Below are 13024 nucleotides of genomic sequence, written 5' to 3' on the forward strand. Positions count from 1 at the left end.
GGGGTGGGGAGAAGATAGAGAAATAGGGAGTGAAATTGAACCTGAGAAGAAAGGAGGGGTGGAGAGAAGGTGTTTTAATGTTTGGTTTTATTTCTTATTATCCTACTGTGATTCGATTGGTAATAAATTAGATCACTTTCTCCAAGTCGAAGCTATTTTGACCAGGAAAACCTTGATCCAAGAGCTTTTTGCTATATTTTCTTTTACTTGTCCAGCTAAGGAGGGGGAGTGATAGACCAGCTGTCGTAGACATCTGGTGTCTCACCAGGGTCAACCCACCATATTCTTACCAAATCAGTATGTACTGACAAAATGTGAAGACAGATTTTGACCAGTATTGTGTAAAAACCTACAATGTGATGAAATATATTGGAGCAAAACTCTAGCAGGCAAGAATCATGCTGAACAGCAATGTAACAGCTTTTCATTTTCTGAAATGACTTTTTAGTCTTACCATTTTAAGAAGATGGTATAATTAATAGTATCCGGAGCACTGGGAACTGGCAGCCAGGTACAGGTTAGATCCTCACTTAATTCTTTGTAGCATGCCAATTCATTGTCCCAGTCTGCAAGATGAAAATATGAAGACTAAAAAAGTCCCATCACAGGAAACCGCTTACCATTAATCAGTGGAAGGTGACTTGAAGCAAACTCAAATACAAAACAGGCTATACCCTTCTATGCAACAAAATTAGAACTAGCTGTGTGAGTCCTTATACCATGTTTACTCTCAGGCAAGTACTTCACTAATGTTTAGAACACAGCACAGAGACATTTAGGAAGATTAAACCTTATCAGTCCTAACGTTTCCAAGTAAAAAACCTAGTTTTCCTGCATGAAGGTAGAAAGGGATAATTCTTCATGTGTGTTATGATGCCATTACCAGCTGTTATGTACCCAACAACATAGTACTGAAATGCTTGTTATGGTGTTTCCTACAGCTTTGCTATGGTTACGTATTTGAACTGTGCTTCTCTCCTATGATAGTGACATCTTGCTTGCTGCTTCCCTCTGAACTTATTTAAAGCTTAATTTTTTTTCTTTTCTTCAATTCTTAACAAAATATCTGTTATACTGCTGAAAACACTATTGCATTGTTCAGCACAAAAATGCAGAAATAAATTGCATATATTAAAAGGATCATCAGAGCTTTTGGCATTCTGCTTCAAGGAAAGTTATTGCAAAGTAATCTTGAACCACATGACAAAATTACTGTGAACATCTGCTGTAAGAGACCTTAGATTTTCATCTCCCAGCTTTGCTCTGGTTTCACACTGTTCTCATCTGACACACAGTGCCTGTCATGACACCATGTTTCTGGAAGTGCTCAAATGCTTGCTGAAATCTGTACAAAGCTTTGGCTTGTGGTGCGTTACTCTGAGTCTGGGGAGCAAACCCCTTCCCTGGGGGAGTTGCTGTGACCTGGGAGCCCTGGAGGACAGAACCGGGAGCATCTGCCTTGCATGGAAGGCACTGTTCACCTGCAAGAACATAAACCGGAATTGTCTCTGCTTGAGCAGCTTATTGAATGTTAAACACAAATTTATAGACATTTCTGAAAGTATAGGCCAGAACTGTCCCCACTTCTCTTCTGAAGCATCTTAGAAATTAATTCCATGCAACTGAGTTGGGGCTAAAAGGGAGAGAAGGACTGCATTTTAGTAACACTAAAGGCCAATGTGATGTTTCCGAAATTTTCAGCTGTCAAGAATTGCTTTGGAATTTCCTGCGAAGCATTATACACTGCAGCGTAGGCTAATTTTCAACAGTAGAACCAACTGGCTTGGCTCCAAAATCTCTCCAAACCCATCAGTCATCTCTATCCGGAGTTCAGAATAATGCACTATTGCTGGAGAAAAGCAACACTACCAGCTTCATAAAGATCACATTATGAAGTAGTAGGAGCATAAGTTTACATACAAAATGATTTGTGATTAATTTTTTGAAAGAAAAATATGGGAGTTTTATACAACTGAATATACACATTTTTCAGCTGAAGGAAAGTAAAACACTGATGACAATCTTAAAGGAACTGACTTTTGGTCTTTAGCGGTTAAGCTTATTTCTGTTTCAAAAATCTCTTATCAAGTAACAGTAGTGACAAAATATGACTGTTCTGCTTTTGCTCTACATCTTACAGTCTGAACTGCTAGTTCAGAAGAATCAGCTATGATGTCTTAAAATACCACCCACACCTTTACAAAAAGACCCTGGTTTTTTTTTTATATATTCAGAAAAGTAGATCAGGATCTAAACACGTGCAGGATACTTAAGGTGATAAAAATGATTTTTTCTTGATGAGTAGACTCACATGTCCTTTATTTCTCTTAGGCTTAAAGAGCTGCCAGTAGGCTTATCAATTTTGACTAAGAAATGTTTTGCTACTTGGTAACTAACTATGCATATCTGTGGAGTTAGTGTCACAGCATAGTTATGGCTATGAAATAGAAGATCAGTCCTCCTCTTTTCCACAGTCAGAGTATCCCCAGTATTCTTTTCATCATTCAAATGGCAGCTGTATATTTAAAAGTTGCTTTGGACAAAAAAGAGTGTCAGATGAGTACAGCTCAGACTTTAGTACTTTCACCCTATGTCACTTCCTCTCTCCTACTAAAAGAAATGTGCTTTTCTAATAAAGTTATGCTACATCAGTTTAGATGTTTGCAACTTCCTTTCAGGAAGGTGGAGATCAGTTTTTCCTTGTTTCTACAGCAATGTGAGTAATTATTGAATTCTCTGCTTTCCTACTCTGATGACCAGCCACATCTTGGCTGTCTCACCCATAGACATAGTGCTGGGGAAAGCGGCAACTGCTCTCATCATATTCTTCTCCTGTTTTACCCTGGATTAAGTCTTTAATTTACTTTGTGTTTCTTTTTTGTTCTTGTTATTTAAAATAAACACCTGAAAACAAATGCTTTTTGGAACTGCTGTAATACTTTATGGCAATATATTTGTAACATACTGCTTCCAAAACTACTTAAAATAACAGTTTTGGAGAGAATAACAAGAAGGAAGTATTTTGGCTCTTCACTAAATTTCTACTAACTTCTTCTTCAAATAATTTCTATTAACTGAGATCCAAATAATTACCACAGTGTTGCAGACATCTGCTTACAAAAGAAGAAGGGGGGTTGTATTTTGTCTCATGCTCTCAATCTTCCAAAAAAACTCTGGCTTTCTCTATGAGATGATGGTGGTAGAACAGACAAAGACAAAAATAACAGATTCTTTATGTGGAAATAGTGTGTAAGCTCAACTAACATACTGATGCACTACTCTACTGCCAATACACTGAATTCTATGCTACTTTCTCCAGATGAACATACTGAATGCTACACACTTTATGTTTTCACTTGTTCTATTTGTGGGAATTAGTCCACATGCATATTCAGTTCTGTCCTAGTGGTTTTTTTTTGTTCAATTTTGCTGCTTCCACTTAAAGAACATGTGTATTATTAGTACTTCCTAGACTAAGAACAATACTTGTCCTGTACCATGACTGTGCTCCAAGAGCTATGCAAAGAAAGAAAAAAATTATTCTCTGTTCTAAAGACATCTTAATCAGTTTCTTTTTCTTTACAAAAAGATAATAACCTCCACTGAAACGCATTGGACTGGCCCTTTTTGCCGTTAACAGTAATGTAGCAGCTAAATGTAAAGCATCAACAATTGTCACACATAAACATTACACATTGCACTGTCTTTTGAAACTGGTGTTGCTTTTGAGACAAACTGTCTCAAGACAGTGTGAGGTGGTCCCAGCTCCATCTCAGCAGGCAGGGTCCCTGGTGGCTGCATACAAGGGTGCTGGTGTCAACCCTTTGCCCCTTGATCAGTACATCCAGCAGGGTCCCCATTCAACAGTGATGTTCATCTGTGCAATTAAGTAAGATATTATTTGAGAAGTATTTACCCACCTGGGAGCTGCTGGCAGAATGGGAAACCCTGGGTTATGCAGTTGCAGGAATCTAGGAAATAAAAAGCTATTGTTCAACAAGATAACGGCAATAGAGATAGCAAAAAAAAATGTTACTGGCTGTTGTTTTTCCCACCTACAGAAATTAATTCAGTCACAATTTTGGCTGTACAGCATTGTCTTTGAGTGGCATTAATAATTTTTACTATTTATAAACATTAGTAAGTTATGCAGCACATGCAAGCTTACCGGTTGCAAATAAAAAGATAGCAGCAAGCAGAGAGTTGTTCATCTTCTCTGTAAAGAAGCATAATGATTACAATCAACATTACAGTCTTCAGTCTGTTTTTCACACTTCCTCTTCAAACTTCCTATTTATTCATCTACCTATACTGTTACTGGCTGAACACAAGTAATAGGTTTATTAATGACAATATGAGAGACAGTTGACCTCTAAGTTATTAATTATACTTATGAAATCCCAACAACCCCTTGGAGAAACAGAAACTTTCCCGCTTGGTATTTGTAGGAAGTCACGGTGAGATTCTTAACAGTGTCTGAGGTATCAGCGGTGCAATTGAATTACTTATGTGGGTATTATATATGATTAATATGAACTAATATGAAATAATATGAATTAAGCTTATACAGGTACTTCAAAATCCTTTGAAAATCCAAGCCTAAATGTCAATGCTGTAATCAATTGACATCAGCAAAAAGTAAACTTGGCTAGGGATGTTAAAGATAACAGGAAGGGGTTCTTTAGGTACATTGCAAATAAAAGACAGACTAGGGACAACGTGGGCCCTCTCCGGAAGCTCTCAGGAGAACTGGCTACCCTGGATTTGGAGAAGGCTGAGGTTCTTAATGACTTCTTTGCCTCAGTCTTCACTGGCAAAGGCTCTGAGCACACCACCCAAGGTTTGGAAGGCAGATGCAGGGACTGTGAGAATAAAGACCTTGAGCACACCGTAGGAGAGGATCTGGATCGAGACCATCTTAAGAACCTGAACGTACACAAGTCCATGGGACCTGATGAAATCCATCCGCGGGTCCTGAAGGAGCTGGCGAATGAAGTTGCTAAGCCACTGGTCATCATATTTGAAAAACCATGGCAGTCAGGTGAAGTTCCCCATGACTGGAAGAAGGGAAATATAACCCCCATTTTCAAGAAGGGGAAAATGGATGACCCAGGGAATTACAGACCAGTCAGTCTCACCTCTGTGCCTGGCAAAATCTTGGAGCAGATTCTCCTGGAAGGCATGCTAAGGCATATGAAAAACAAGATGGTTGGTGACAGCCAGCATGGCTTCACTAAGGGGAAATCCTGCCTGACCAATTTGGTGGCCTTCTATGATGGGGCTATGGAAATGATGGACAGGGGCAGAGCAGTTGATGTCATCTACCTGGACATGTGCAAAGCGTTCGACACTGTCCCACATGACATCCTTGTCTCTAAATTGGAGAGACATCAATTTGATGGGTGGACCACTTGGTGGATAAAGAGCTGGCTGACTGGCTGGAGGTAAAGAGCTGTGGTCAATGGCTCAATGTTCAGCTGGAGACCAGTAACGAGTGGCATCCCTCAGGGATTGTTGTTGGGACTGGTCTTGTTCAACATCTTTGTTGGTGACACAGACAGCGGGATTGAGTGCACCCTCAGCAAGTTTGCCGATGACACCAAGCTGTGTGATTCGGTTGATACGCCGGAGGGAAGGGATGCCATCCAGAGGGACCTCGACACACTTGTGAGGTGGGCTGATGCCAACCTTATGAAGTTTAACCATGACAAGTGCAAGGTCCTACCCCTGGGTCGGAGCAATCCCAGGCACAGCTACAGGTTGGGCAGAGAAGAGATTCAGAGCAGCCCTGCAGAGAAGGACTTGGGGGTGTTGGTCGATGAAAAAATGAACATGAGCCAGCAGTGTGTGCTGGCAGCCCAGAAAGCCAACTGTATCCTGGGCTGCATCAAGAGGAGCGTGACCAGCAGGTCAAAGGAGGTGATCCTGTGCATCTACTCTGCTCTTGTGAGACCTCACTTGGAGTATTGTGTGCAGTTCTGGTGTCCTCAACATCAAAAGGACATGGAACTCTTGGAACAAGTCCAGAGGAGGGCCACGAGGATGATCAGGGGACTGGAGCACCTCCCGTATGGAGACAGGCTGAGAAAGTTGGGTCTGTTCAGCCTGGAGAAGAGGGGCCTGCATGGAGACCTCATAGCAGCCTTCCAGTATCTGAAGGGGGGCTATAGGGATGCTGGGGATGGACTATTCGTTAGGGACTGTAGTGACAGGACAAGGGGTAATGGGTTCAAACTTAAACAGGGGAAGTTTAGATTGAATATAAGGAGGAAGTTCTTTACTGAGAGGGTGGTGAGGCACTGGCATGGGTTGCCCAAGGAAGTTGTGAATGCTCCATCCTTGGCGGTGTTCAAGGCCAGGTCGGATGAAGCCTTGCGTGGCATGGTTTAGTGTGAGGTGTCCCTGCCCATGGCAGGAGGGTTGGAACTAGATGATCTTAAGGTCCTTTCCAACCCTAACTATTCTATGATTCTGTGATTCTGTAAGTCAAGGTGTTTGACATACTTTACTATGAATGGTTGGATACTGTAGAAGTGCTAGCAGCAGAAGATTCTGCCAGTCTTCACTTTTTGACTTTTTCCAATTCAGTGTAATTTCAACACTGGAAAGATGCTGTATATCTACATTGTTGGTACCAACACTGGGAGCCCTAATGTAGATAAAAATCACCATAGCTGTAAATCCGGTGTGATTATAAACTTCCCATCTATGAAATCTGGTCAGAGACCATTTAAAATGACTCTGGACACAGAAGCCACCGGAGCCACAAGAGCTGCTGCTGCTGAAACATTAAAGGGAAATTTTCAGAAAATTTTACTACTGTGGGAAATTTCCCTCTGGGTTTAGATAGCTGCAATCAGAGGCTGGATTCACATCTACCTGGTGATAGGGAAATTATTAACTTATCTTGGCAACTGTGGTATATGTCAGGTTGAGTATTGAATATATGTATATGTAAAAATCTGTTTAAAATTAATCACTTAAAGAGAGTTATGGGCATACTTCTGAGCCTGGTCTACAGTAGGAGTGTGTGACTAATATATCAGCTTAATCTTATCAGATTTTCTGAAGAGCACAGTTACGAAATGCAAGTGAACAAGGAACTTTACTGAGTGTTACAGGAGGATTGCTAGTGATGATATCATCTGGGCTTGGCTGTAAGATCTGAAATGCTGAAGGGTCATGGATACACAATGTGCATGGAGGTTTAGAACCCCATCGTAACCTTGTCAGTTGAGCCCTGAGACAGAAGATTAGGAAAATGCAGCTTGGCATGATAAGTGTTGTAGCAAGATGTTGTAGAAACCACAGCTGTATGTGGGCTCAGGGAGGGCACAGGACATCTTTGAATGATAAGTCCAGCTGTTGCTACTGACCTGTGCCTCTGGAAGTATCTAAATTACTGATTGCCAGAAGCTAAGAAAGAATCACTGCAAACAGACGACGCCATTATCTGCACAAGATGAGCATTCCCAACTGATGGCTCTTAGAGATAGGATTCTGGGCCTTGTTGACCTTTAATTTGATCCTAATTGAGCTTTTGCCTTTTTTTGGTTTTTTTTGATAATCAAGGTATTTTGGAAAACTTTTCATTCTCTTGTGAGACCTCACTTGGAGTATTATGTACAGTTCCAGTGTCCTCAACATAAGAAGGACATGGAGCTGTTGGAGCAAGTCCAGAGGAGGGCCATGAGGATGATCAGGGGACTGGGGCACCTCCCGTATGAAGATAGGCTGAGAAAGTTGGGGCTGTTCAGCCTGGAGATGAGAAGGCTGCGTGGAGACCTCATAGCAACCTTCCAGTATCTGAAGGGGGCCTACAAGGATGCTGGGGAAGGACTCTTCATTAGGTGCTATAGTGGCAGGACAAGGGGTAATGGGTTCAAACTTAAACAGGGGAAGTTTGATTGAATATAAGGAAGAAATTCTTTACTGTAAGGGTGGTGAGGCACTGGAATGGGTTGCCCAGGGAAGTTGTGAATGCTCCATCCTTGGCGGTGTTCAAGGCCAGGTTGGATGAGGCCTTGTGTGGCATGGTTTAGTGTGAGGTGTCCCTGCCCATGGCAGAGGGGTTGGAACTAGATGATCTTAAGGTCCTTTCCAAACCAAACCATTCTATGATTCTATGATTCTATGTAACTGAGTGACCCATAAAACAGCCTTGCTAATGTTTCCCACAAAGAACAACCAAGAACATAGTGTTAATTTATGAGCAGTAAAGAAAAACTGACAAGCAAAAGAAAAAAGGGAAGTCATATATGAGAGAGATTTTGACTGCGAGGGTTGAAGAGTTAGAGACTCAGAGTAGCACAGAATTCAAGAGATGGAGAAAACTACATCAACTCTATGTATTGGTTTGATGTGATCAGGATAATCACATTTAAAACAACCTATCCCAAACAAAAAACATCTAAATATCTCAGCGCTAGAGCAGAAACTGGAGTCAGCCTGTATCGTATTAGGAGAGAGCATACTAAAGAGAAATAAACCTAATAAGGCAAGTCTACATCATCTTTGCTGGAGCTCTAGGTCTCTGTATGAATATTACTGTCATTTAAATTAGAAAGTCAATTGTAACAAATACAGAAAATATATTGACCATCAAAATAGCAGTGGAGATGATAGAATCTTGAAAACTGGAATCTGTCATAGGGGTAAGAAACTTTTTTTAATTATAGCTCAGCTATCAAGTTGCTGTAGTAACCTTTTAATGTATAACAAAAACTGGAATATTATTTTTGAGGTAACTTTTGAATAAAAACACTTTTTCAAAAGTTTAATATTTCAGGTCTTTCACCTCTATGGACTTGTATCAGAGTTGTAAATGCTGTAAATTTCCTGTTATTCACATGAGGATAAACTATGCCATCTTCTGTGATATGCTCAAAAGTGCAGAACAACTGGGGGACACCACCAACTTCACTTCATTTTTGATATAAATGATTTCTCAGTCCTAGGTTTATGCATCACTTCAGATGTAGTTTTCTCTAAATGCTTTTGCTTGTCACTTGTTTATTTAAGTTCTGCAGTAAAAGACATGGCAGGCTATTGGTCTCCCCAGAATGCAATCTTGAAATAAATGAACTTTCTATTTAGACTGGATTACACCATGTAAATTAATAGAAAACCTGCAGTGTCCTTCTCTGTTTCCTGCTCCAAATTTTTCCGTTAACTGTTACACTTCAAAGAAAAATAACCTCAGAAGATAGGTGGACACAGGGATTAACATGCTATCATCTCTCTTGTCCTGTTCCATCCCTGTGAAGCTCCACCTCTTCTAGCTTTGCACATCACAGGAGGACTGGTCAGGCTGTGAGCTTGTGGGTACACTTATTGCAGGTGACCTTTGAGCCCATGAATGTTAATGAACCAGAAAGAGTCTCAGATCTTGTTTGCTCAGAGTCCTAAACATGTCCCAAGAAAGTCTGAAATATGTGCAACCAGCACTCTTGTTAAAGTGCAGTCAGAACTCAGCGGGCAGCAGAAGCAGAATGTAAACTGCAGAGGTATCACATCAGGAAAGGAATATTGCATGTCTGTGTGACGTCTTACCTTGTCTGAAGTACTAATTAGTGAGGTTTTCATTTTCTCTTGGTTGTATTTTTCTTAGCTCGCTCTTTCTCTGGTGAAAAGTCCAGTTCCAGTTGACTACTGTTGATCTGTTTCAGGTATATTGTAAGAAATTCAATATTGTAGTAAATTCAAATTAAATTTTGGCCTATTAGTAGCACATTCTGAAGTCCTGCATCTTTCCTCTGTGGATTTACAGTTGAGCTACAGTACTTTCGACAAGTCGTTTCTGCTATAACAGCTTCCGATAAGCAGAACTCCAGCTTTGTAAAAGATCTAACAGATACTTGCAGAGTGGTTTTTTGCCAGAGAAGTACATGAGTATCTGAATTCAAAGAGCAATTTTTATATGGCCTTTTGGGAAAATAAAAAAAAATCCCACTCAGCCCTCAGCCACACCCCCTGGCAGAAATTTGCCGTGATAGGGAGGGTCACCTCTACACACTCTTTCTTCCTTTCCGAGTTCAAGCTACATCCTGAAGCAGCTTATCACTCCAACAGTTCCGTGCTATCTTAATGAAAATCAGTCTTCATGCTAACAAATAGGCTGAGCAGAGACTATCAAAAAGTTGATACAAAACATCTGACCTGGAGGTTTGAAAATTCTGAGTAGAAATGAAGCAAAAATGTCACTGAATAAACTAGACAGCCAAAGCAGAATGCAGAAAACCCAGATATTTATATATTTTGGTGAAGATTCTTTGAAAAAAAAATAAATAGAGGAAACTAAATCAATTTAATTAAGACCAAATAACCTTAATCAAAACACTAAATTCTGCTTATACTAAAATCAGTCTAAGGTCTCACCACTGATAGTGATGTGATGCTGGATCTCCCTAAGTGCAGATGAAGACTTTTGCTAGTACATCAGCTAGAATATTTTTAAGAGTTGGGGCAGCATGACTAGATGAGAAAGGCAACTCCCCTTTACTGCAGCACCACAGCTAGTGCTACAGGCTTTTTTGTGGGATGATGGGAAGAAATTCTCCTGGAGGTAGCTCAGATCAGTGGTTTGGAAACAGAGTTCAACAGACACACATTGGCTGAGATGTGTGTGGGAACAGTCTTTAGTATTGTGATTTGAATTGGAAATAAGATCCTTACCTCTGCTAGAAAATCTTTGAGCATATCTTAATAGTTTTACTACGTTGGAGTCTCCGACTGTTTTGAAAATGTAATGTAAAAGTCTGCTTAGATTTGTGGTCATTATATCTTCCTCTGCAGTAAAGAGAAGAATCAAGGATGATCCTGAATTTTCTCCATTACATTTAAGATTTCATTAAAGACAACTTAATGCTTTTGGTATGCAAGCAGATGAGCAAGAAAATAAGCCTTCTTCCTTGCCATCCTGTTTGGCTTGTCTATGCTCTTCCTATGCACAGATGTGGGAGTAAGTTTTACGGTTTTTTTCAATGCCAGCTTTTTTTATCCTTGAGGGAAGTGGGAGGAGATACTAATATCTGAGTCACCACCACCCCCCTTTTCTTTTTCCCTGATGTTCTTGGTCTTTTTTTGCCTTGGGATTGCTCTTGGACAAAGAAATGCTTCTAGTGAAACACAGCTATTATAGAAAGCATGTTTAGAGAAAGCCCAAGAAAGCAGTATGAAGATGCTCATTTAGTAGAAGGGAGAAGGTGAACTTTTTTAACATATTGTTCTTTGTTCATATTATGTTATCCTGCCCTTCCACTTCAGTAGCAGTGCATGCATTCGTGCTGTTCATGTAACTCTTTCACAGAAGCTTTTCTCCATGGTACTTTTTCTTTCAGAATTTCATTCAGTGTAACTGGGTTGCCAAGTGATTGCCTTTTCTTAATCCAAATCTTTTCAAGCATATTTCCTGTCTTAGAACAAAGTGATTTAAAAATAGCAATTATGTCTGACTGAGTCATCAGGGTTTGTATACATGCTCATTTGTGGCTTTTTTACTCTTGGCCATTTTCTTTTTCCTTCCCCAATAAATAACCGAAGGGAAGTATTTTTTGAGAGATCCTTTAATTAGCTTTATCAGAAGTTACTTTAGGAATCTTAAAATAACTCACAAATAGCTCTTTGCCATTCCTGTGTAGAATAGAAAGACAGGGAGGGACAAGATTTGCCAAACAGGAGTAACAGACTTTCATTATCCTGTGTATCAATGACTGGAACAATTACTCATTAAGTGAGATCAGTTAAACTTACTTTGACTGTGTGAGGGCTTTGCAAATGGGACTAACCACCACGCTTTAAGACATTCTAGCATGGCCTGTTTTGAATCTCCCTGCTTTATATAAGTAACAATTCACAAAAATCCACTAAGCAATAATTAGTATCTAGTGAGTCATGTCCCATCTAAGTATTTTAACTGCTGACTTAGAGCATCGCGTTAACAGCAAGAGTGACCAGAAAGCGCTCTTACTCAAAATACCTAGCTATCCTAGTATTTAGGGTATTCTTCTGATAGCTGAGAAACCCAGGTTTCTTGCATGCCAGGGTAAGAAAACAGATATTAACCAAACGTTTGTACAACTTTTGTTTTTTATGTGACTGCCAATAGGTTAGTGGCACAGTCCTGATTACAGGAGGAAAAGCCAGTCTGTCCACAAACTCTGAAGACCTTGTGGATTTCCTAGCTTTTTGCAACACAATGTGAATGTTCATACTCTCAGTCTCCAGCTTAGGCTTGCTTCTAGGAACAGAGAAGTGCCAGTGGTGTCATGGCTGCCTGAAGTTTCTGCCTTGCTATCAGGGGCAACAGCTTCTTGCTGTTTCTGTTGTGAACTGAACAAGTTAAATCTTAAAAAAGTTGTGGGGTTTTTGTCCCCATCTCTCATACTGGAAGCTGTTCCTGAATTTAACAATTACTGGTGAGGCTTTCTTCTAGCTCCCAGCTTTATTTTTATTCCTGGCTAGATTGTATTTCTAAGTTTTTGTGCCTGGTTTAAATATTTTCTTTCATCTGCCATAGTGATTATCAGCCTGTGTTTTGTTAGGGTTAAACAAGCCATTCTTTTTTCTTTTGGTCTCTTATTATAAGATAATATCCCATTTTCCCAGTTATCTCATTAGTCTTTCTCTGCAAAGTCTGATTCTCTGAGATTTTGCTGCTAATGAAACAGTACCAAAGAAAAACACTTGCTGAGGCAGTTGCTGTTGGCGAGTGCTGTTGCTCCTATTTCATCTCCCTTTGGCTAGGAGTGCTGTCAGAGTGAAGCCTTTTCCTGCTGACCTCAAAGGCTCATGCTTTTATTTCTGAGTTGGTTAAGTGTGGTTCAGTGGCCAGCCAAGGAGTGTGGCAGCCTGGGCCCAATCTGGTAGGATTTTTTAATTGAAAAAATTTTATGTCTGAGGGACTGATTTGGATGCCACGGAGCGGAATGGCACCAAGATGTCATAATCTGGGCTTGTCTGCAAGTGCATGGCAAGGGTCTTGGGGGGGAGAGAGGGTTTGCATGGGTATGGGGCATTTTGCAGG

At 40.3% G+C, this 13024-nt stretch overlaps 1 protein-coding gene across 1 annotated transcript in view; it reads right to left on the bottom strand.

The window, feature by feature from the left end:
* The window catches only part of LOC308232199 (interleukin-6 receptor subunit beta-like), a gene marked incomplete at both ends in the record, with an annotated part of 29740 nt that extends 25529 nt beyond the window's left edge, over positions 1–4211 (bottom strand). The window contains 3 exons of the mRNA XM_080638275.1: positions 455–566; positions 3921–3971; positions 4169–4211. Coding sequence (XP_080494401.1) covers positions 455–566; positions 3921–3971; positions 4169–4211 — 206 coding nt within the window. The remainder of the gene's footprint in view (positions 1–454; positions 567–3920; positions 3972–4168) is intronic.
* Between the last annotated feature and the right edge of the window lie 8813 nt (positions 4212–13024).

Source organism: Psittacula echo, assembly GCF_963264785.1.
Source record: "Psittacula echo genome assembly, chromosome: Z".
Classification (NCBI taxonomy): Eukaryota; Metazoa; Chordata; class Aves; order Psittaciformes; family Psittacidae; genus Psittacula; species Psittacula echo.